The sequence below is a fragment of the Pristis pectinata genome, chromosome 5, assembly GCF_009764475.1.
Source record: "Pristis pectinata isolate sPriPec2 chromosome 5, sPriPec2.1.pri, whole genome shotgun sequence".
NCBI classification, from domain to species: Eukaryota; Metazoa; Chordata; class Chondrichthyes; order Rhinopristiformes; family Pristidae; genus Pristis; species Pristis pectinata.
In genome coordinates, this window is record NC_067409.1 from 61,012,016 (window position 1) to 61,035,915 (window position 23,900).

Here is a 23,900-nt window from a genome sequence, read left to right on the forward strand (position 1 = left end):
ATTTCCTTGCCGAAAGCTATGTCGACCTCAGCATCATTTGGTCTTTCTACCACTTGTCTCATGCTCATTGAGAAGGCTGCCTCATACCCTTCAAATCCAGCTCCTTTGTCTGTGTTGGATCACAAATATTATATTCAAAAGTTGATTTATTTTTTGTCTTCTATATGCCATGCATTATTTGTTGTTAGTTTGCTCATTCCTTGGTTCCCCCCCCTTTTCCCACAATATCATTCTACCAGGGTGATACACTGCATGATACCTTTTTCTCTTGCTTCACTAAGGTAGGACGACTTTTTAATAACCACTGAGACAAAATAATTTTCTCATTGATTATTTAAAAATGTCTTGGGTTTCATGTGTTTATTTGGAATGTACAGAATTTACAACTCAGTAATTAAAAATAAATTTAATACTTTTACATGAAAACCTTAATGCTCACAAGTAATTTATATATACAGTGTTAATTAAACAAAAAAAATAAACTTAGGCATTAAGAATATATTTTGGTATATACATGTATTATGCAATAGTTTTTCAATAATTGATCAAATCTTAAACTTTGGGTCATGTCTACAGAAATAGGTTAAAACAGTAAATAATTTGGATAAATTGATTTAGATTACTGGATTTGAAATTTACGTAACTTTATAAACACCTTTAACTTAAGATATCTTAAGATAAATATTGTATGGGGAAAATATCAGTAACATGCAGCTGGAGTTGAAGGAAACATAGCAACATATTGTGCATGAATTCCATGACCTTGAACACCAAATTCTTAACACCAAAGCTAATCCTATTTAATGATAAAAGCATGATTTTTTAACAATTTCCTAATTTACTACAAAACATTGTACTCTAGGTAAAACAAAACGTAACCACCTAGCTAAGATTTCAAATCTTATTCTGAACTTGGATGGCATGTCCATACAAAAATGTATTTTATGAGTGTAGGTAATTTTAGTTGCAGTTGCAATTCCAATTCTGGTAGAATATGCACAGGTAAATGCATTGTGCACACCCTAGAGTCCCACTTAACGTGATTGGGTAAATATTATTTTACATAAGTGATAGTGATTTTTCAGTTTAATTAATCTTTTCTGGGCTGTGAAAGCAGATGAAGTTAAGACAATACTGAATTACAGTTTCGACCCACCACGTCTGGGATTAAAAACACCCATGGTAGTGAAATAAATTGGCATTCCTATCTACTTTTTTTTAAATGTTTGCCTATGATAGAATTTTTCTCCTCACAATAAATTCTTATTATGCCTTCAAGTATGCATGATTTGTTCCATAATACAATCATTCAGGATATTAGTCAATGAACCTCTGGTATATGTTGTTGTTTGGTCCATTTGTTAATAGTGGCATTTAATACCAATAGGGTAGTGCCTCTTAAAATACTGCACTAAGGTTGGTGGGTGTATCTTGTGTGGTCTGAGCCTAAATATACTGTTAGCTTTCTAGTCCCTTATATAAGGGATCATTTTCCCAAATAAAATCTTTTCCACTTGGAAAGTATCTGGCTGGGCAAGTTTCTCCCTCTTTGAGTGTTGAAGCTGAGATCTGCTAACTTGTTGTAAATGAAACAGATGAGCTGAAATTCTTCTAAATGATTTACACCATAAGCCACTCCAAACTTTGCCAGTTTCTGTGCAAAGCTGGGGGGGGGGGGGTGGTGGTGGTGGTGGGGAAGCACTGGGAGAACACATTACAGGATTAAATTTAACTGCGGCACAATGCAATGAAAATAACTCTTTGAAACAATTTGCTGATCTGCTACAACGTAGTAAGCAAATCAGAATAAATGTTCCACAGTAGGTGGAGATCATGTAAATGTTTCACAAAAACAGGTGATTTTCCAAGTGTCCTACAATGAACCCTTGGCATTTCATTGAGGTAGTAAAGCTACAGTAAGGAGTGGTATGAGAGTCATTAAATTTGCTTTACAGTACCTCATTACTCAGCTGTAAACACTTTACTCAAACCTCTGAAGAGCACTACGGTTTAATACAGAGCTGTAAGTATCTGTGCATGGTTTGATTTAATTTAATGCAATCTTAATAATTGAGCAAAGTCATTTCCAGTTCTCAGTCAACTTCAGCATTATGTCCATTATTGCTAGAAGGAATATTTGATACCGGGGCCAAGTTAACCCAGTCTCAATGGTATCTGGAAAAAAAGGAACAATTAATTGCAGAAACATGTTGCTGGAAATTCAGATTTTGCTCAGTGACAATCATGATAGATTTATTTGCCCTGGTGTGAACTGAAAGCCTGTTTTAACTTGTGCATTGGGTATTAATTATATTCTATATAATCCAAACTGAATATATAACTTTGATAGTAAAAGGTTTACAATAACTAAGTAACACCAAAGAACGTCCTATTTTTATTAATCTGTACTGAAGTGGTAGATCTTATCTAAAGCAGTTGAAGTAGAAAATCCAGACATTAACAATGCTTGCGTTTCAACAACATTTTGAGATGTATAACTGGGTAATCAGACACAAGGAAAGCAAAGGCAGAACAGGAAATAATTATTCCTAGATTTCTTGGGGACTCAAGCCGAGTCTCATTTTCCATGGTTAACATGAACAAGTGTGGAGCCCAAATTTTGTCCTTTGACCTCATTAGAATAGATCAGGTGAGTACTTGAAAAATATGTCGTAGCAGAACCCAGATGGTTTTAAGAATTCTGGGGGAGGAGATGGATGTGGACTAGGGGAATTTCCTGAGTTAAGGCTGAAGATCTGGCTGTCAGTAATGGGAGAAATGGACTAGAGCATAGGCAAGCGACCCGAGTTGGATGAACATGAGCCATGTGGTGGGTTCAGGGGCAAGAGGTGGAATTGGGGGAGTTGAGGCTGAAGAGATAGCAATGTTGGATGAATGTTTTAATCTCTGTTAAGTCTTTAACCACAGGAATAATGAACAAATGGAGCAACATTTGCCGAGTTGTACAGCAGATAGTGAATGGAGGGCCAGCCAGGAGTTGACAAAAAGTATGGATCAGGTATGGCAGATGGGTTATAGGTGCTGGAGATACCAACTAATACCATTTATGATGGTGAAAGTAGGTTGTCTTTGTGAATTTGGGGGTGGGGGGAGGTGGGAGAAGAGGAGTGGAAGATAGAAACAAACATTTTTAGCTCGAGATAAAGTAACATATCAAGTTCATGGAAGGTTTCTTCTGCTGCAAACAAATGAGGAGATGGAGGGGGAGCCCAAACAGTAAAAGGTACAAAAATGAGTTACAGCAAAAGCTTATTTATCTGGAATGTGCTGTTCTTGACAGGTACTAGTTAACCTGATGTCAGCCTGGGTACTTTGGCTGAAGTATCAGTTAGTAAAGTGCTAAATAAGCAATTGTTCCTGTACTTCACTTCTCAGTGGAAATATCAATAACGAAAAGTTGAGCTCACCTTCTTACCACAAATGATTCCGGTATATCCTGGACGACAGGAACACACGTTTGGAAGAATACATTTGCCTCCATACAAGCACTTTTGTTGGCACACAGCTTTGAAAAATAAAAGCATATCAATATTTATATAGTGCAAAATATATAAATTAGTAAAGCTTTCAACAATTTCTGCCACCTCCTGCCAATTTCATCCTTAAAGATGTGCTGGGCAATCATAAGGATGAACAGGCCTCTAGAACTACATCCAAACCATCTTGTGGTGGGACTGCCTGAGGGAGGAGTGGGTGAAATCTTCCTGTCAATGTCTTATGAGGATAGGTTGAGTGAGCTAGGGCTTTTCTCTTTGGAGAGGAGGAGGATGAGAGGTGACTTGATAGAGGTATATAAGAGGCATAGATAGAGTGGACTGTCAGATTTTTTTCCCAGGGCAACAATGGCTAACACGAGGGGACATAATTTTAAGGTGATTGGAGGAAGGTATAAGTGGGTTGTCAGGGGTAGGTTTTTTTTTTTACACAGAGTGGTGGGTGCGTGGAACGCACTGCCGGCAGAGGTTGTGGGGCAGATACATTGGGGACATTTAAGACACTCTTAGATAGACACATGAATGATAGAGAAATGGGGGGCTATATGGGAGGGAAGGGTTAGATAGATATTAGAGGAGGATAAAATGTCGGCACAACATTGTGGGCCGAAGGGCCTGTACTGTGCTGTAATGTTCTATGTTCTAACACAAAATCCAAAATGTGAAAAATGTATTCCTGCGTCTTTTGCCCCTCACTAAAGCTATCAACAGGAAGATTACCATTTTATTTGATCAGACTTCATGCAAGCCCTTTCTTGCAACTCTCTGGTCACTATAATGCAAATTAACCAAATGGCTGTAATTGCATTATAATATCCAGAGAATTATACGAAAGGGTTTGAGGACCCCAATATCATCAGAATCAGGTTTATTATCACTGACTTTTCTGTTGTGAAATTTGTTGTTTGCAGCAGCAGTACAGTGCAAAGATACAGAATTATTATAAATTACAAAATAAATAGTACAAAAAAAAGAATAATGCAGTAGTGTTCATAGACCATTAGGAAACCTGATGGCAGAGGGGAAGAAGCTATTCCTAAATCGTTGAGTGTGGGTTTTCAGGCTCCTATACCTCCTCCCTCATGAGAAGAGGGAATGTCCTGGAATGGTGTGGGTCCTTGGTGATGGGTGCCACCTTCTTGAGGCACCGCTTCTTGAAGATGTCCTTGATGGTGGGAAGGGTTGCAGCATCTGGCAATCCTGTGCATTGGAGACTCCATACCAGGCTGTGATGCAAGCAGTCAGAATGCTCACCACCGTACAGCTATTAAAATTTGCAAGAGTCTTTGGTGACCTATCAAATCTCCTCAAACTCGTATTGAAGTACAGTTGTCGGTGTGCCTTCTTCGTGATTGCAACAATTTGTTGGGCCAAGGAACTCGAAGCTGCTCACCCTTTCCATTGCTGACGCATCAATGAAGACTGGTGTGTGTTTTCATAACTTCCCCTTCCTGAAGTCTACAATCAATTCCTTGGTCGTGCTGACGTTGAGTGCGAGGTTGTTGTTGCGACACCACTCAATTGGCCGATCTACCTCACTCCTGTGCTTCTCCTCATTACCATCTGAGATTCTACCAACAACAGTGGTGTCATTGGCAAATTTATAGATGGCATTTGAGCTGTGCTTAGCCACACAGTCATGAGTGTAGAGAGAGTAGAGCAGTGGGTTAAGCAAGCATCCTTGAGGTGCACCTGTGTTATTGTAAGCGATTGTCACTTACAAGTTCCGTGATGATAGGCTGTAGGATTCTTTGCCAGAAATGGCATAAATGGTTAGTTCTCTAATTCTTTGGATTTTCTTGATCAGGATATCAGTGGTTTTGTTCAAAAACTGAAAAGGCTAAAATCCAACTATAGCCCAGCATGTAATTTTGTTAATGCTGCCAACATGAGCTTATTGACTTGTTAGTGTAATTTTTCTCAAGATTTGGGCTGGACAGATTATGGAAGGATTGCATGAGTTAGAGCTGGACCCAAGTCACTTAGCTTTTATGTTGTCTGATTTTAAGAACATAAGAAATAGGAGCAGGAGTAGGCCATCTAGTCTATGAAGCCTGCTCCATCATGGCTGATCTGGTCATGGACTCAGCTCTACCTACCTGCCTTTTCCCCATAACCCTAAATTCCCCTACTATGTAAAAAATCTAACTGCGTCTTAAATATATTTAATGAGGTAACATCTACTGCTTTTGTGGGCCGAGAATTCCACAGATTCACTACTCTCTGGGAAAATTAGTTCCTCCTCATCTCTGTCTTAAATCTATTTCCCTGAATCTTGAGGCTATGTCCCCTGGTTCTAGTCTCACCTACCAGTGGAAACAACTTTCCTGCCTCTATCTTATCTATTCCTTTCATAATTTTATATGTTTCTATAAGATCCCCTCTCATTCTTCTGAATTCCAGCAAGTATAGTCCCATCTCTGGAATCAACCTGGTGAACCTGCTCTGCACCACCTCCAAAGCCAGTGTATCTTTCCTCAAGTAAGGTGACCAGAACTGCATGCAGTACTCCAGGTGTGGCCTCACCAATACCCTGCACAGTTGCAGCATGACCTCCCTGCTCTTAAATTCAATTCCTCCAGCAACGTAGACCAACATTCCATTTGCCTTGATAACCTGTTGCACCTGCAAAACAACCTTTTGCGATTCATGCACAAGCACTCCCAAGTCCCTCTGCACAACAGCATGCTGCAATCTTTCACCACTTAAATAATAATCTGATCTATTTTTCCTTCCAAAGTGGATGACCTCACATTTACCAACATTGTACTCCATCTGCCAACTCACTTAACCTATATCTCTCTGCAGACTTTCCACATCTTCTGCGCAATTTGCTTTTCCACTTAATTTAGTGTCATCAGCAAACTTGGATATGTTACACTCAGTCCTCTCTTCCAAATCGTTAATGTATATCATGAACAGTTGCAGGCCCAGCACTGACCCCTGCGGCACTCCGCTCACCACTGATTGCCAACCAGAGAAGTACCCATTTATCCTAACGCTCTGCCTTCTATTGGTTAACTAATCCTCTACCATGCTAATACATTACCCCCAATTCCATGCATCCTTATCTTATGGATAAGTCTTTTAAGCGGCACCTTGTTGAACACCTTCTGGACATCCAAGATTACAACATTCATCTGTTCCCCTCTCTCCACTGTGCTCATTATATCCTCAAACTCCAGTAATTTTGTCAAACAGGACCTGCCCTTCCTGAATCCATGCTGCGTCTGCCTGATGGAACCACTTCTATCCAGATGTCTTGCTATTTCTTCCTTAATGATAGCTTCAAGCATTTTCCAGAATACAGACATTAAGCTAACTGGCCTATAGTTACCCGCCTTTTGCCTGCATACTTTCTTTTAAAAACAGTGGCGTGACATTTGCTCTCTTCCAATTTGCCAGGACCTGCCCAAGGTCCAGAGAATTTTGGTAAATTATCACAAACCCCTCTACTATAATTTCCGCCATTTCTTTCAGTACTCTGGGATGCATCCCTTTAGGCCCACTAGTTTGCTCATCACTACCTCCTTAGTGACAGCGATTCTATCAAGGTCCTCACCTCCTATCACATCCATAACATCTCTCTTTGGCATGTTTGACGTGTCCTCCACCGTGAAGACAGACACAAAATAGTCGTCATGGCCTCAGCCATTTCCACATTACCCTATATTAATTTCCCTTTCTCATCTTCCAAGGGACCTACATTCACTTTAGCCACCCTTGCTTACTTAGTGGTTCTTTGTTGCTTTTAAAGTTTTCCCAATCTTCCAGTTTCCCCAATACTCTTACCAACTTTGTATACATGAGCTTTTAGCTTGATGCCTTCTTTTATTTCCTTAGTTATCCAAGGCTGCCTCTCCCCACCCTTACTGTCCTTGCTTTTAACCAAAATATACTTTTTTTGAGCACTGTGAAAAATCTCTTTGAAAGTCTTCCACTGTTCCTCAACTGTCCCAGTCATATAGCCTGTGTTCCCAGTCTATGCTAGCCAAATCCTCCCTCATTCTGTTGTATTCTCTGTAGTCAACAATTTTGTGGGAGAACTGCAAGTGAGCTACACAGCTCTGCCAACTGAGGGAAGGTTAATGGGACAGTGCTCCTTTCAATGGTCAAAACGGGGTTTACAAAGTGGAAGAGCTTCACTGACTTGTTCTTCCTCAGTCAAGAGCAAACAATAATGCTGCTATGACGCCAAGGACAGTCACTCTCACCTCTTCAAAATCAAGAAATTGTAAAGCAGATGCTGGAAGTCTGAAATAAAATCAAAAATTGCTGGAAATACTCAGCAGGTCAGGCTGTATCAGTGGGAAGATAAACAGCATTTACATTTCAGGTAAGGTGCAAGATTCGAGTAAGATCCTTTGCCAGAACTTGGAGGAAAATAAAGGCAGCTTGTTAAGCTGCAGGGAGGTTGGAGGAGGGAGGATGTCCCTGATACAGTAAAACTGGGGTGACCTTCCTCACCACCTCTCTCAAGCAAGCACTTAGTCCTTGTTTGCACCAGGGCGCTAAGGCTCTGGTGCAAATCCTAAACATCTCATTGTTAAGTAGGTTAGTGGTGAGCAACTACCATTTGATTGCACTGCCTTTGGATGATTTGGAGTAGAATGATTGGGTGGTACAGGCTGTCCCCGGATTAAAAATGGGTTCCATTTTTACAGACGTCCATAAATTGATTGTGTCCACAAGTCGGAAAATACACAAAATCATTCAATACAGTAACTGTACCTCCACACTATTGTACAGAATGGTGTTGAGGACTAATGGACATGAACATTTATTTATTGTCTTTGTCTGCCTAGTTACAATGGTACAGAATCAGAATGTCCCATGCTCAATGGCTGTTATATTGTTTAATTGAGTATCATTACACATGTATCAATAGAAGCCATTGGTTGTCAATTTTTAAAGCAACTCCTTTAAGTGGCCTCCCATGATGACACAGGCAGCCTGTGTTCTTAAGAGACAATGGTGTCTTAATAATATTTATGGGAGCTCGTTTGTATGTATGGATGTTCATAAGGGGCAATAATTAGCTGGATTGAATTTGTCCTGCTTTTTGTGAATTGGATAATTCTAACCACATTGCTGAAAGAAACTGAAAATCCTCACCAGTGTGGCAAGTTATACAAACATAAACTTATTAAGGTGGCTTTAAAGCAGAATCCAGCAAAATGGTTTGTGTCATTGTTCCTAATGCCACAACTGACTTTGACATGAAAGATCACCATTTCTCTCTACAAATGTTGCCTGACCTGCTGATTGCTTCCAGCATCTTCTGTTTTTATTTCAGACTTTCAACAGCTGCAGCTTTTTCTTCCAGGTGATAGTTTGGGCACCTGTCTATGATGATCTGCAGTAATGCATTCTGGGCAAACCTGTGCTGCAATCAGTGGGAAAGTACTGTGCATCTTTTGCCTGTTGTGATCTACCTGCCATCCTTTTGAGTTCCTCCTCATTTTTGCAAATGTCAAATCTTGTAAAAATTCAGAAGGGAAGGCAATCACTGGTATCATCAGTATTGTTATCCTCCTACTCAATAATGGAGAATTTCCTGCTTGTATTAATTGCTTAGCTTCTTTTCTTGCTTTGATGAATTGGTACAAGAAAAAGTTGGTAAGAATAATTCCTCTTGAATTGTTTGTGGCTGTGCAATGCTTCATAATGAGGCCATGGCAGGTATGTACAACAGGAACAGGTTCTGTATCACCAACCTTGCCATCTTCCACAGGCAAGGCAGACGGATTCCCTCAGCAGCTCCATGGCCTGTTTCTCATGAGCTTTGTGCACATTTTTCATATGCTCAGTGTCCTCAAAAGACAACCTGAAGTGACATTTTTTTTGTCAAACATGACAATGAATTAAAAGGCTAGGATTTGAACAGTTAATCCAACAGTACTGGATAGTTGCTGCAAAGCCTTGATGGCATGCTATTGAAATGACAGTAGGGCTTTTATACTTGTATAGCAGAGTTCTTGGAGGAAGAGGGTGGGACAAACTAAGATATTCTGGCTTGTATCCCTTTTAAAGATTGTTATGTTAAGTCTTAATTTTGGAGGGTATTCAGCATGCCAAGCTATCTGAAGAAAAGTGAGAATGATCATTTGCTACCTTTTCTGTTACATTAAAATCATTGAACTGCCTGTAGCACTAGACTGTGTTTCTGTTGTTAAAAGAATTGGGACTTGGTGCTAATGACATCTCCTACATTGCATGAGTTTATTTTTTCCCATTTTCCTCCTATGGAAACTCAACTTTCCGTGTTCTTGGATCATTCTCACTGTAATTGTGCGTTTCTTGTTCAGTTTTGCAGTGTGTCTTTATTACTCATCATTTGTCTGTGATGGAAGGCCATGTTGAAAATGGGCACAAAATCAGGTGAAGACACCTTTACACTGTTGTCATGCAAGCATTCTTTTGCCTTGCAAGCATCCTCATAAGATACAAACCAAGAAGAAAGAGGTAACTGTATTGAAAGTGGACTTACGTATTTGACACTGTAATCCTTCCCATCCAGGCAGACAATGACAAGTACTGGGCCCAATGCATTCTCCTCCATTTTTGCACTTCTGTACACAGACAGCTAAATTGCCAGAAGATAAAATATGGATTCTAGCATACTTCAATTTGAATTTCAACAAATATGGTAAACACAAGGTTATAAAGTTTAAGTGAAATGGTGCTTGTAATTGAAAACAAGATTTTGAAAATCATTCCCAGTTAGTAGTGCTGGAAGTGCTGTATGGTCAACAGTGCAGAGAGTGAAACAAAGTTAATAGTTTAAGTTGATGACCTTTCATCACACTGTTAATGAAAGCTCTAATGAATGGTCATTGACCTATGTTTATGTCTTTCTCTCTCCACCTCTATTCCTGGTCTACGCTAATCCCTTTCCATAACCACTTTAAAATATATGGAGTTATGGCCACCATCTCCAAAATGATCCCCCACTGACATTCCCTCCACTTGACCAATTACATTCCCCAAGGTCAAGGAATGCTCCTTTCTTATTGGTGTAGCGGCATAGTGTGTCAAAAAGCTCCTTTAACACTAAAGCAATTCGAGTTGTTCTGCTGAATGGACTTATTATTTTTCCTCTTGGTGTTTGTTTGTTTCTCTCCAACTGAACAACTACTCTGAGCCCCCTGCTGCCAACTTAGTTTAAACCTTTTCGAGCAGTGCTAGAAAACCTCCTAGCATGGATGCTGGTCCCACTCTGGTTCAGGTGCAATCCGTCACACTGATTTGAGTGCGCTTTTGCATTCAGTGATACCAAGTTAGGTGAAATTAGAAACATTAGTGTGAATGGGCACTGGGAATGTAATTGAAATTCTGACTTACGTATATTACATCTTTTTCCCTTCCAGCCTGACATGCAAGAGCAGATGTTGGGACGCACACACTTTCCTCCGTTCATGCACATTGGCTCACAGACACCTACATAAAAAGAATGCATGACTTAGAAGAACTTTAGACTCTATTTCCATTGCTAATCTAAAAGTCATGGAGGAGGTAGGCCAACAGCAATTGGCAGAACTGAAATTTACTGGACCATGGCTTTAACCCTTCTACAGCAATGTTTCCAAATTTCCTGACCAATTGGGTGGAAAGGAAATGAAGGCACTCAGTTGTTTATAGGGATATTTCAATATCAAAATATGATGGATTCTGGAGTTAGCTGCACGACAAAGCATAAAAAGGACTGAAGACATACCAAAGTTGTCCCAAGGTTTAAGTCTTCAGAGACATCACGTTAGTTGTTGTTGGGAGAGAAGTTGCTGCAGATGATAAAAGTGGTGTGGTGGGAGGTTGAGAAGTGAGCAACAGTTTAGACCCTGCTGCTTAGATTCAATGCTGCAAGCAGCTCAAAGACGAATCAGATCAGGAAATGTGAGGACAGTGACGTATACATCGATATCCAGCTACTCAATTTCTCCACGCAAGATACTTCAGTGTATCACTGCTCACAGCATCTTGCCAGATAGGTACACCACCTATGTTCGCACTTTTTCCAATTCTCTTTGTCCAGCAGCCATTGACATTCAGATTCTCTTGAAATAATGCTATGACTCTCCCTCATTTGTCAAAGGCAAATATTCTCATCCATCCATTGTAATTTAGAGTCATGCACTCTTTTTTGCATTTATTCCAAATACCCTTTAAATACATTGCACTGTTTGCCTTTAGGTTAAGCCATTTCAAGAACAAGGACACAAAATATCCAAAAACTAGGTGTTACCTTTCCTACACAAAATATATTACGAAGTATAGTCTAAATTGGAATATTGTAATAATATAATTTATTTGGATTTAATCTGAAATGCCAAAAGTATTTAGAAATGTTCAGCTTTAAAGTATCCATGGAATCTTTCAAAATGCCATGGCTGTGTACGTCTGACAGTTGGGTACATTTATACTTAAAATAATGATTATGGATGGCTTTCATCCTGATTGTTGTGTTAAGATGTGGCTGGCATGTTTTTTGATAGTAGCTGCCCAAATCTTTGCCACTAGGAATACTGGGAAGTAGTGAGGAAGTAATGGGTTAAAAACTGTCACCATACCTATAGCTGATAGAAAAACTACCTCGCAAGCAAGAGCATGCAAGCTGCTGACTCAATGGGTAAGGTGTTAATTACCTTGTCCAGAACCTTGGTTTCAGTCCCATTATGCTAGACAATAGGAGTACTGGGTGCAATAAACGAGTGGGAAGCTTGTCCTAAACAATGAGGGGTGATACCTGTCTTCAAATTTCTTGATTATAACTCAATTATGCTGGACAATAGGTGCGATGTCTGTCTCGGGATCTCTGTGGCTTGACCGAAACTCGCGGCGCCGCATGCATTAAGTGTGCGTGACAATATCTGTATAAATTTCTGTCTGCTCCTTTGTACGGAGAAACCTCGGGAAGCGACTCTTAACGAGTGCTGAAGACCTCTCCTTAGCGGTGCATTGCCAATAAACGCGTTTTATCGAATTGACCTCGTGGCACTGTGTTACTTTACAGCGGACAGAAGTGAGAACTTAATTCCGAGACGACAGTAGGTCTTGGCCTTAAAGAAGTCTCTCTATGGTAGCCATATATATAAAAAAAATCTGTGATTGCTCATGCCATACTGAGGCATAGGCTCTTCAATCTGTGGAGATGAGAGCATGTATTTCTGCTGTGCATAGCTGCACTAAGTACCCAGTAGTGATGCGTGATAAATCCAGTCCAAAATCCAACTGGCTAGGATTTCCACCACAAATGGATGCTAGTTCACTAAAAAGTATCTTTTATGTATGATTTGCAGATAGGTGCTATGCACTCTAATTTCTAGGCAATGGAAAGTAAAACACACTTGTTGTATTGTTGTTCAACATACAAGTTATCAATAGAAATACATGCACAATCTTTCTTACAGCAGCTACAGATCAAAAAAACAGGAAGAGAGTGGCATATTCACCTTATGGATGCATTTCTATGGCTAAGAAATATAAAACTGAAAGAAAAAAGCTCACTTGATTAAAGTTTCCGTCGACAAATTAATAATTTCAATTTCTCTAGTCTGCCTCATTTTTCAACATCTTGTATCTCTGCTGGTCGTGACATATTCCATTTTTAAATTTTATCCTATTAAGCCTAAGCTCATTCATCTTTACCCACCCAAGGGAGTTATACAAAAATGCCACTTACATACAATGTTTGCAATTATACTAATCATTGTGCTTAATCAAAAATCTTGCATTTGAGAAATTAGCCCATTATTATTACAGTCTCTGTGGTACATAACTATTGGAGTAAATACTATTAGGCACTATTTACACTATAGATCATGTATCTGACTGCCTCGTTACACGCAAATGAGAACATATAGCTGGCACTGTGGTTAATACAAGCAAACGTGATTTCAAAAATTCTTTTCAAATCTCTTGTTGCTGTGACAATATACAGCTTCATTCAGATTATTCTCGAGTATTAAGTGTCAAGTTCTTCTCCTGCCTCCTAAAGGCAGAATTCTCACAAGAATAATGTTTATAGGCATCAGGGGACTTTGATACCCCATCTAATACAGCTTATGCAAGTGAATGTTGCATTTTGACAAGGGTTGGCAAACTAACAGAGAAAAATGAAGACACAGGAAAGACTGCAGATGCTGAAAAATGAAGAAATGAAAATACCTGGGCAAAATATATTTTAATAAGACAAATAAAAATGTTTTGAAAATGATGCAGAAATATTGCCGAATTGCTAAAAATAATTTTGAACAGTTTGAAATGATTATTTGAAATTCACGGCTGTTATTTTTGAGTGACTTTATCCCTGTCCTCATGCCAGATGTTCCCATTCTTGAACTTGCAAATGAACCTACTTCGGATACGATGTGGAAGTATTTGTAAAGTCCCAAAGCTATTGTGCTGTTAATTAAATGAATGGGGTCAAAGACTAGATTAGACAATTAGAAAGGAGTAATACTTTTAAATAACTCTTACTTTTCTGACATCTTTTTCCTGTGTAGCCATCTGGACACGAACAGACATTATTTCTCATACAATGACCACCATTCTTGCAAGGAGGTGTGCAAATTGCTAAAGCAAAAAAAGAATAGTTTAAACACTGTTAACTCATGTGTAAAGTACGAACAAATACATGTAATAAATTGTGGTTTTAACAGTGTCCCTCTAATAAATGTACAGCATTTATAAAGATTTCCTCTGTTGCACTGTAAACCAACTTCATTATTTCAGAGTATATAAACACAACAGTGTGAGATTTTATATTGTATATTCTTCATGAAATTAATTATAACTATTAATTTGAAATACTGGGTTAAAGTTTATAATTATCATTTCTTCTTCTATGAGGGGTCAAAATCCTGGAACTTATTCAGTGACTTTATGGGAGTATCTTCACCAGAAGGACCATAGTGGTTCAAGAATTTGGCTCACTACCATCTTTGCGGACATTTAATAATGAGCAATAAATGCTGAGGTAACCATTCTTAAGAAATAAATACCTACAGAAATGCTTTGGTTTTTAACCTTACCAATACATATCCTTTGGTGATATTATCTTGGAGCACTTAGTTCAACATAAATGTATAGAAATATTGAAACATTAGTTTAAAAAAATGTTCTTGGGATGCCACTGGTTTACGCAACCTGAATCATACAGACTATAGCACAGGAAGTAGTTTTGTACATTCTGTCTGTTACTGCAAACAGATTAGGTTTTAGCTGAGGTTATTCAGAAGTTATATGGACTTGTAAAAGTAGCCATAAGATTTTAATGATAATGTAGGAAGGTTAATGGGAATACAATTTCCAGGATTTTGTTCTTTAATCGAGATTAACACATGCCAATTCCCATTCCTTAGTCTCAATTCCAATTTACAAAGACTTTTAGAAAAGAAAGCTGTAATTTTCTATTCAATTGCAAAGTCTGGGTGTCACTGTCAAGGCCAGCATTTATTGCCCATCTCTAAATGTCCTTGAACAGGTGGTGAACCACCATCATATAATCAAAATACAACCACATTAGATAAGGAATTCCATGATTTTCACCCAGCAACAGAAAAAAAAATCAATATTTTTCCAAGTAAGGACTGTGTGTAACTTGGAGGCTTTTGAACAAGCTTGCTATGCTCGTCCTTGTAGGTGGTTGAACTCAAGGATTTGGGAGTTCTCAAGTGATCTCCCTTTACTATTCTGGAATGAAAGCTTTCAGGTCTAATGGTTTTTTTTAAAAAATTATATAAACATAGTTTTTTTGCTCCAACAATGGTCTATCTGCTCCTTAGCTACTTCTACAGTTCTTACAGCCCTATTTTTACCTTCCTATTAAAAACTAGGCCAAAATATTTATTAAGCACTTCTGCTACTTCCTCACTTACAAGGAAAATATAGCCAACATTTGTTTCTTCATATCGCATGGAACAAATCGAATTGTCTAAAAGCTGGCTTCTCTGATTCTCATCATCTCAGAAGAAGCCAAGCTGAATCATTCATTACACACTTCTGGCTGAAGGTGGCCTCAAATGCTGTGGGCTTGTTTTTTTTCTTTTTGTGTGTATGGGTCACCACCATACCAGCAGATGATGGTAACCTCCTGCTTGAGTCATCACAATTACCAAAGCCAGTCTTCAAGCCAACATAATTCAAAGCATGTCCAGAAGCAACACTTTGATTGTTGTGCTAAGAAACTGTACTCTAGAAATAGCTACAGCTGGGCCATATTGCTCTAGAAAATGGCTACAACACTGGCATCTACCTGAAAATGTAGAAAACATTCCAGATATGGCCTGCCACAAAACCCAGCACAATCCTAATCTGGCCAGTTACCACTCCATTAGATTGTTCTTAGTCATCAGCAAAATAATGCAAACGGTTGCCAAGGATGATATCAACCATCTCTTACTCACCAATAATCGCTTCACTTATGTTCAGTTTGGGTTCTCGCAGAGCCAATTGGCTCTGGATTTAATTACAGCATTGGCCCAAAGACTTAAGTTCCACAGATGAGCCAAGTATGGCTTGAGATCAAAGCAGGATTTGACTGAGTGTAGCACTGTGGATTCCCAGTAAGAGTGAAGTTAAAGGGAAATAGTGAAAAGTCTTCACTGGCAGGAGTCATTTTTAATACTGAGGAAAATGGTTAGGGACAATTATGCAAGCATAAAAACATCTCAAGAGTTTCTCAGGGCAGATCAAAGGTGCTTCATCAATGATATTTATTCACCCAGAGGTGGAGATGTTTGCTGATGAATACATAAGACCATAGACATAGGAGCAGAATAAGGCCATTCAGCCCTTTGAGTCTGGTCTGCCATTTGATCATGGCTGATTTATTTTTCCCTCTAAACCCCACTCTCCTGCCTTTTCCCCATAATCTTTGATTCCCTTAATAATCAAGAACCTATCAACCTCTGTTTTAAAGATACCCAATGACTTGGCCTCCACAATCATCTGTGGCAATGAATTCCACAGATTCGCCACCCTCTGGCTAAAGAAATTCCTCCTAAAGGGACGTCCTTCTATTCCGAGGCTGTGCCATCCGGTCCTAGACTCTCCCACTACTGGAAACATCCTCTCCACGTCCACTCTATCCAGGCCTTTCAATATTCAGTAGGTTTCAATGAGATCCCCCCTCATCCTTCCAAACTCCAGTGATTACAGGCCCAGAGCCATCAAACGCTCCTCATACGTTAACTCTTTCATTCCCAGGGTCATTCTCATAAACCTCCTCTGGACTCTCTAATGCCAGCACATCCTTCCTTAGATATGGGGCCTAAAACTGCTCACAATACTCCAAATGTGGTCTGACCAATGCCTTATAAAGCCCCAGCTTTACATCCGTGCTTTTATGTTCTAGTCCTGTCAAAGTGAATGCTAACATTGCATTTACCTTCCTTACTATCAACTCAGCCTGCAAGTTAACCTTCAGAGAATCCTGCACTAGTACTCCCAAGTCTCTTTGCACCTTTGATTTCTGAATTTGCTCCCCATTTTGAAAATAGTCTACATCTTTTTTATCTTCTGCCAAAGTGCATGACCGTACACTTCCCTGCACTGTATTCCATCTGCCACTTCTTTGCCCATTCTCCCAACCTGTCCAAATCCTTCTGCAGACTCCGTTTACTCAACACTACCTGCCCCTCCACCTACCTTTGTATCATCCACAAACTTGACCACAAAGCCACCATTTCTGTCATCCAGATCATTAACATATGACGTGAAAAGTAGCGGACCCAATCCCAATCCCTGCGGACCACCACCAATCACTGGCAACCAACCAGAAAAGGCCCCCTTTTTTCCCCACTCTTTACCTTCTACCAGTCAGCCAATCTTCTATCCATGCTAGTACCTCTCCTGTAATACCATGTGCTCCTATCTTATTTAGTAGCCTCATGTGTGGCACCTTGTCAAAGGCCTTCTGAAAATCCAAGTAAACAACGTCCACTGACTCTCCTTTGTCTATCCTGCCTGTTACTTCCTCAAAGAATTGCAACAGGTTTGTCAGGCAAGATCTTCCCTTAAGGAAACCATGCTGACTTCAGCCTATTTTATCATGAGCTTCCAAGTACCCCCGAAACTGCATTCTTAATAATGGACTCCAACATCTCACCAACCACTGAAGTCAGGCTAACTGGCCTATGATTTCCTATCTTAATACAAGGTTCGGTTCCATTCATAACTTCAGATAATGAAGCCGTCAGTGTCCATGTGCAGCAAAACTAATGCTGATAAGTGGTAAGTAACTATCAAACAACGTAAGTACCAAGCAGGAAACATCTTCAATCTGAAATTCTAACCACATTGACGTTGAAATGTACCATTCTCCACTTTTGACCTGAAAATTAACTAAACCAGTTCTCTCAAGTCCACGGACCCAGGTTTGATCATGATCTTGGGTTCCGAGTGTGTTGGATTTGCACTTTCTTCTCGTGACTGTGTGGGTTTCTGTCAAGGGTTCCTGCTTCCTCCCATATCCCCAAGTATCAGCAGGATCATTGGTTACTGTAAATTACCCCAGAGTACGGATAAGTGGCAAAACAACCAAAAGGGGAGTCGATGGGCATGTGAGAGAAAATAAATTGCAGTGGTATAGATAAATGAGGACTGGGGATTGGGACTGATGGGATTGCTCTGTTGAATGACCTCCTTTCTGTTGTAATAAATAAACAATCTAAATATTGTAGCTACAAGAGCAGATCAGAAGGTGGATATTCTGAGGCAAGTGATTCAGCTCCTGACATCCTAATGCCTTCTGCCAGTTACCAGGCAAAGTCAAGTTTCAATAGAATACTTTTCATTCAGATGGATGAGTGCAGGTCCAACACTATGCAATAAGTTTGTCAGCATCCAGGAAAAAGCAGCTAATCCACCCTTCTAAATAATTGCTCCATAACTACCACACTGTGTAAAAATGCCCTGCAGCTACTCGCTAACATATCTTCATAACATTGCCAAAATCAGCAGCCTCTCACCATCTAAGAGCAGCTGCACAAGAACACCACCTCCTGCAGGTTCTTCTGTACACCACACACTATCCTGACTTGGAAGTGTATTGCCATTCCTTCAGCATTGCCAGGTCCAAACCTGGAACTCCACACTCAACAATACTGTGGAAGAATCTTTAGCAAAACAGAACAGCAGTTTGAAAAAATCTATCACTTCAAAAAAATTTGTACATCTAAAGCAGTATATTTCTTCTTCCCTGGTGTTCACAGCACTTCAAACTATCCTCCCAAATATAATTAGGGATTACCAATAAATGCTGGCTTTCCTCCTGATGGCCACGTTCAGTAAATAAATTAACAAACATGATGGAGGCTGTCTTCAGCATGAAGACACTATCATTCTCCACCAGATGGTCACACCTGGGAGGGTTGACTGCATTGGTAATAAATTTATTTTTGCAAAATCCATTATGATATGTCTATACCAAGTGTACATCTTGCTGCTTTAAAATAAAATGTAGTTTGATAGCGGGTTTAATATGACAAAGGCAATTAATAGTCAACCATAAGAGTACTTAGCCAGAGTAACATAAAGACCCAGATTTTGTGAGAATTACAATATTTACTTCCTTTAAAAGACATCAGGAAACCAGAGGCTTTTTTATGCAATTCAGCAGTTTTGTGGTCACAGTTATCAATTTTACTATTGTATTTTAGATTCATGTAATTAATCAAATTTAAATATCCCAGCTACCGTAGTGGGATTTGAATCCTTTGGATCATTAGCCCAAAAATCTGGTGCTACCAGCATATTTACATAAGCATTTACATAAGCACTGTAGCTCTTTTACATGAGAACTTAGCTAATGATAAAATATGCCAATATTGCTTTGAACGCATCTCCTTACTTAGCTTTGGAAATTTTATCTCCGATGCAAATACTTTTTTCACTCATGGTCAGACTTATTTCTGTCTGCATTTAAATAGTTGTAGATCTGTTGTTTAATTTACTAAGTTTATCTGCACATGCTCTCATTTCATCTCCCTTCCACACTTGCCAAAAGAAACAAAGTTGTATATTATGGATATGTGTAGCTTTAGTAAATTATGCTTTAACCTCAATAATATAGAATGAGTAATGAGTTTTTTTTAAAACATTACCATTTTGGCACTGTGATCCAAAAAATCCATTTGCACACATGCAGATGTTGGGTTTGATACACGTTCCACCATTTAGGCAAACTGGACTACAAACAGCTGTTGAAATTGAGAGAGAGAAAGAAAGAGAGGAAAGATAAAACTATAATTGCTGATGGCAGTATCAAAATTCACATATTAATTTCCATGATGCTTGAAGTTAAATGATTCAATAATAACAATGCACTCCTGGATTTCATAATAGTTTGATGATTGTATGGATTTTATGGAACTTTGACTAGAGGAATCCACTAGATTTCTTTATTATACACACTTATAAATTCCTTTCTCGTGTGACTATTTTACTGGCGTTGTGTGCTTTTCACCTTGCATGGTAAATCATGGTGACAAATTTAATATTAGTTGAAAAATGTCAATTAATAATCTTCTTAACAATTTTTTTTCCAACACAGGGAAGAATTTGAATAAAAGCAGTCCCTATAGATTTTCATAGCCTTTAAAGTAAATGGATTAAATTTGCAATTTGAATAATTATATGAAAATTTAATTCATGAAACTGCAGCAGAAAAATCAATCATCTCATTGCAAGTGATAATGCTTAAGGTATACCACCAATTAATGATTCATCTGGTTTAAGATGAAGTTGCAAGCTAACTTTGCAGTCAAACTGTATTATGGATCCATTTATCAGAATCAAGTTTGTAATTGTACAGTTAGTTCCATTTGTTTTTGTTTTAAATAGAATGTTGTGGAAAGAAAATACAGCTGCATTCATTTATATGTTACATATCATCAGCTGAAAAGCACTGGAACATTTGGGATGCTGTAACAGGAAACAAAGTGAGATGCAAATTAGGAAACATTAACGGAATTAATAACCCTACATCTTACCTGTGTTACACGTGGGACCATACCAACCTGATCTGCACTGGCAGACATCTGGAGAGATACACTCACCTCCATTTTCGCAGTGTCTGTTGCAAACCACTGCAGACATAAAGAATAGATAAGTAAGTTATATCCCATGAAAAACTGAGATTTTCTCTAAAGAACTGCACATTTTTAGTAATCATTAATAGTGTGCAACAGTCTGAGTTCCAATATTTAAAACTATTCTTAACCATTTTTCTTGGTCTAAAATAGGTTTAAAATCAATGTAAAAATGCCTCTTTAAAAGACAACACTATAATGGAAAAGTGCTTATGATGCACACAATTAGGTATAAATTGAGTCAATACCAGTTATTTTTATGCTGTTTATGATAGAAGAAAAATTTGGGGCTGCACTTTTACCATCTCCTTTTGAGACATACAGGGCCCCAAACACACTTACTGGGATGAAGCTGCAATTTACTTCTTCCAATGTATTGCACTAAATTCAGTGTTCATGATATGGACTCTTTTACACTGGGGAAAGCAAACCTATATTGGATGATCCCTTGGAAGAAAACCTTTCTTCAGTCCACAAAGGTCATTCCAAACTCCTAGTTTCATGCCATTTTAATTCTACATTCCACTCCTCTGCCCTCTGTCTTTGGCCTACTGCACAGTTCCAACAAGTTCAAATTTAAGCTCAAGAAACAGCAAAACCACACATCTTCTGATGGAGCATATTTTAACCTTCTGGAATTAACAGTGAAATCAAAAATGTCTGAAAATGATGTATTGCAGCCTTGTATCTCACACTTCCAATATACACCAATTTTTTTCTAACTACTGTCTTTTGGTAATTTTAGATTCCACTTGTCTCTTCCTATTTTCACCTCCCTGAAACACACCTTCTGGTATTCGCCCCCTTCAACATGGCTTCAGCAATATTTGTGTCATTCAAACTCTCAACAGACCTTTCTGTTCTCTCCACCTCTTCCTCTCTACGTTTTTTGAAATTTCTAACTTTTGTCCAGTTCTGATGCAATGTCATTGATCTGAAGCATTATCAGTTTTTGGCACAAACTCTGCTCAAATTGTCACCATTTTGCTGATGTTGTTATGCTTCAAGATTCTATTCAAATTTAGTTGCATGGTCACAAGTACCAGATCTTATATGCACTAGCCTGACGAGACAGCTATTTTGAATGCAAATAGACTTTTCCTTCCTTCCGTCAAAATATATTTCTTGAATATTGAGAGAGAGAGATTGCAGTGCAGTTTGATTAATATCGGTGAAAATGGATTCATCACAAAAATATGCTTTTTAATCTCTGGACCGATAAGTAACCTGATTTTAACTAAAAGCAAATGATTTTAAAATATTATGCAGAATCATTTACTGTCATACACCATTTTATCAGTAAATTAATTTGTTTTATTTCCTATTTAAATACTTCTAAAAGGTGTATTTTAATGCCTCTGACCCTTTCAAGACTCTCCTCAAAAGCCTTTGAATGAGTGAAATAAGCATGAATTCACCATAGTGATAGATTTGTTCTGGATCGTATTCAATTTTGTGGGTGCAGCTTGTTTCCAGAATGATGCTTTTGAAACCAGCAGAAAAGACTTTTCCCAGGATGTAAATTGTGCTTGCAATTTTTCAAATCTTCAATCACTCACACTAGTTTGGCTGATTTTGGTTGAATTGTACTCAAGAAACTCCATCCCAAACTATGGAGATGGTTGTACAAAACACCCTGGTTGGTCAATCAAAGTCAATAACTTTTAAATGAAATTGCAGTATAGGAATTTCCAGGACTAAAACATCCACTTATGGTGTCTAGACAATCAGAGTTCAAAAGAAGAATAAATTGCTCATTTTTGAACAATTAACTTCCTCACCAAATACCAGTTTAACTTCCTAGTTATTGGCCATTACAATCTTTTCTGAACAGTCACCAATCTGTCAAAATACTTTTATTACATTTATTGTCCTTACTCTGAGAAATTTATCTTACGCCCCACAGTTGTTGCTCTGAGAGGCACCGTTTCTCTTGGTTCATTTTTAATAACCACAGAATGCTGGAATAAGATCTCCTTTCAGTCTTTTTTTCTGTAGTTTATCTTTGTAACACAGGTGTCTGAAGCCAGCTGTTGGTTAGGCAACCTACCTACCTGTATTGTGGTATCCTTCCCACTCAATGGCGTATTAAGACCAGTATTACCTGGTTGGTGTGAATGGCATTTTCATGTCATATATTTCTATGTAATACATTGACTAGAAATGAAGAGCACACTCTAAAATAGATATTGACCAATCTCATTTCAGCTCAGTACCACATCTAGTAATGTATCTTCTACTCAATACACTATGCAGGATTCTAATTGCTTCATTTCCTATTCAAAGTCGAATTGTCATATGCACGAGTACATGTATGCACAGGTGCAATGAAAAACTTACTTGCTGCAGCATCACAAGCACATAGCATCAGATACACAACATTCACAAGAACTGTCACACTCTGTGGTTCAATGAGCTCTTTGCTGGTGTACCAAGTTTTGCTCCTCATACTTTATCCTGTAGATCAACATGAATGATTTTGTTCCTCTTCTCCAAATCTCATCACTTTTTATTTGTCGACAATGAATTTCTCATTTCATTTTTCAACTCACTTTCAGAATCTGGACGCCTCTGCACTCGGAGAATATTTGTTTGAAACCATGGACCACGTTACTGTCATCAATAAAGTTTTACATTTACAAATTGATGTGAAGAGCAATAGTCCCCGTACTTATTTATTCTCCAAACATCCACCTTGTCACTTCAATCACTTAATGCAAGTCCACATCCAACTGACCTCTGTCTCTTTTGTGACAGCCAATTGGGAATCTATTTACTTCTTATCTATTTTGTTCCTTTCTACTGTGCTTTTCTCCTTAAATTCTATGTACAGCTGTATCAAAAAAATGTATGTTTAACTAATATTTTTATTCTCTTTATCTACAAATGTTATATAAACTGTAGATTACAACAGCAAAAAAATTCAGAACATATTGAAGTTGCAGTAAAAGTCTCTTACTTGTCTCACATCGTGGTCCAACAAAACCATATGGACAGGTGCAGAGATTTCTAACCAAACATATTCCTCCGTGTTGGCATGCTGGTTCACAATAAACTGAAATCAAAGAACATCACTCAGTAATGTGAACTATGTTCTGCATCTGCATTAAGAAACTGCTCTTTTTTCTCCAAACACAGCAAAATCCCAAAGCAATTTAAACTTATGACAGGTAAGAGTTGCTTACAATTGTCTTTCATCGTCAAGCTCCTGGGTACAGCATAGTACAACTTCCTCCAGATGTATAACAGATGCAGGATTAGGTTGCAAAATGAATTGTGGGCAGAAGGGATAAAG

At 38.5% G+C, this 23,900-nt stretch overlaps 1 protein-coding gene across 1 annotated transcript in view; it reads right to left on the reverse strand.

Annotated features, from left to right (window-relative positions):
- Positions 1–2,040: 2,040 nt before the first annotated feature.
- The window catches only part of vwde (von Willebrand factor D and EGF domains), a 151,329-nt gene continuing 129,469 nt past the window's right edge, over positions 2,041–23,900 (reverse strand). The window contains exons 25-32 of the mRNA XM_052016930.1: positions 23,565–23,660; positions 20,507–20,602; positions 19,619–19,714; positions 13,992–14,087; positions 10,860–10,955; positions 10,006–10,101; positions 3,429–3,526; positions 2,041–2,175 (exon numbers count right to left, since the gene is read on the reverse strand). Coding sequence (XP_051872890.1) covers positions 2,155–2,175; positions 3,429–3,526; positions 10,006–10,101; positions 10,860–10,955; positions 13,992–14,087; positions 19,619–19,714; positions 20,507–20,602; positions 23,565–23,660 — 695 coding nt within the window. The 3' untranslated portion in view covers positions 2,041–2,154. The remainder of the gene's footprint in view (positions 2,176–3,428; positions 3,527–10,005; positions 10,102–10,859; positions 10,956–13,991; positions 14,088–19,618; positions 19,715–20,506; positions 20,603–23,564; positions 23,661–23,900) is intronic.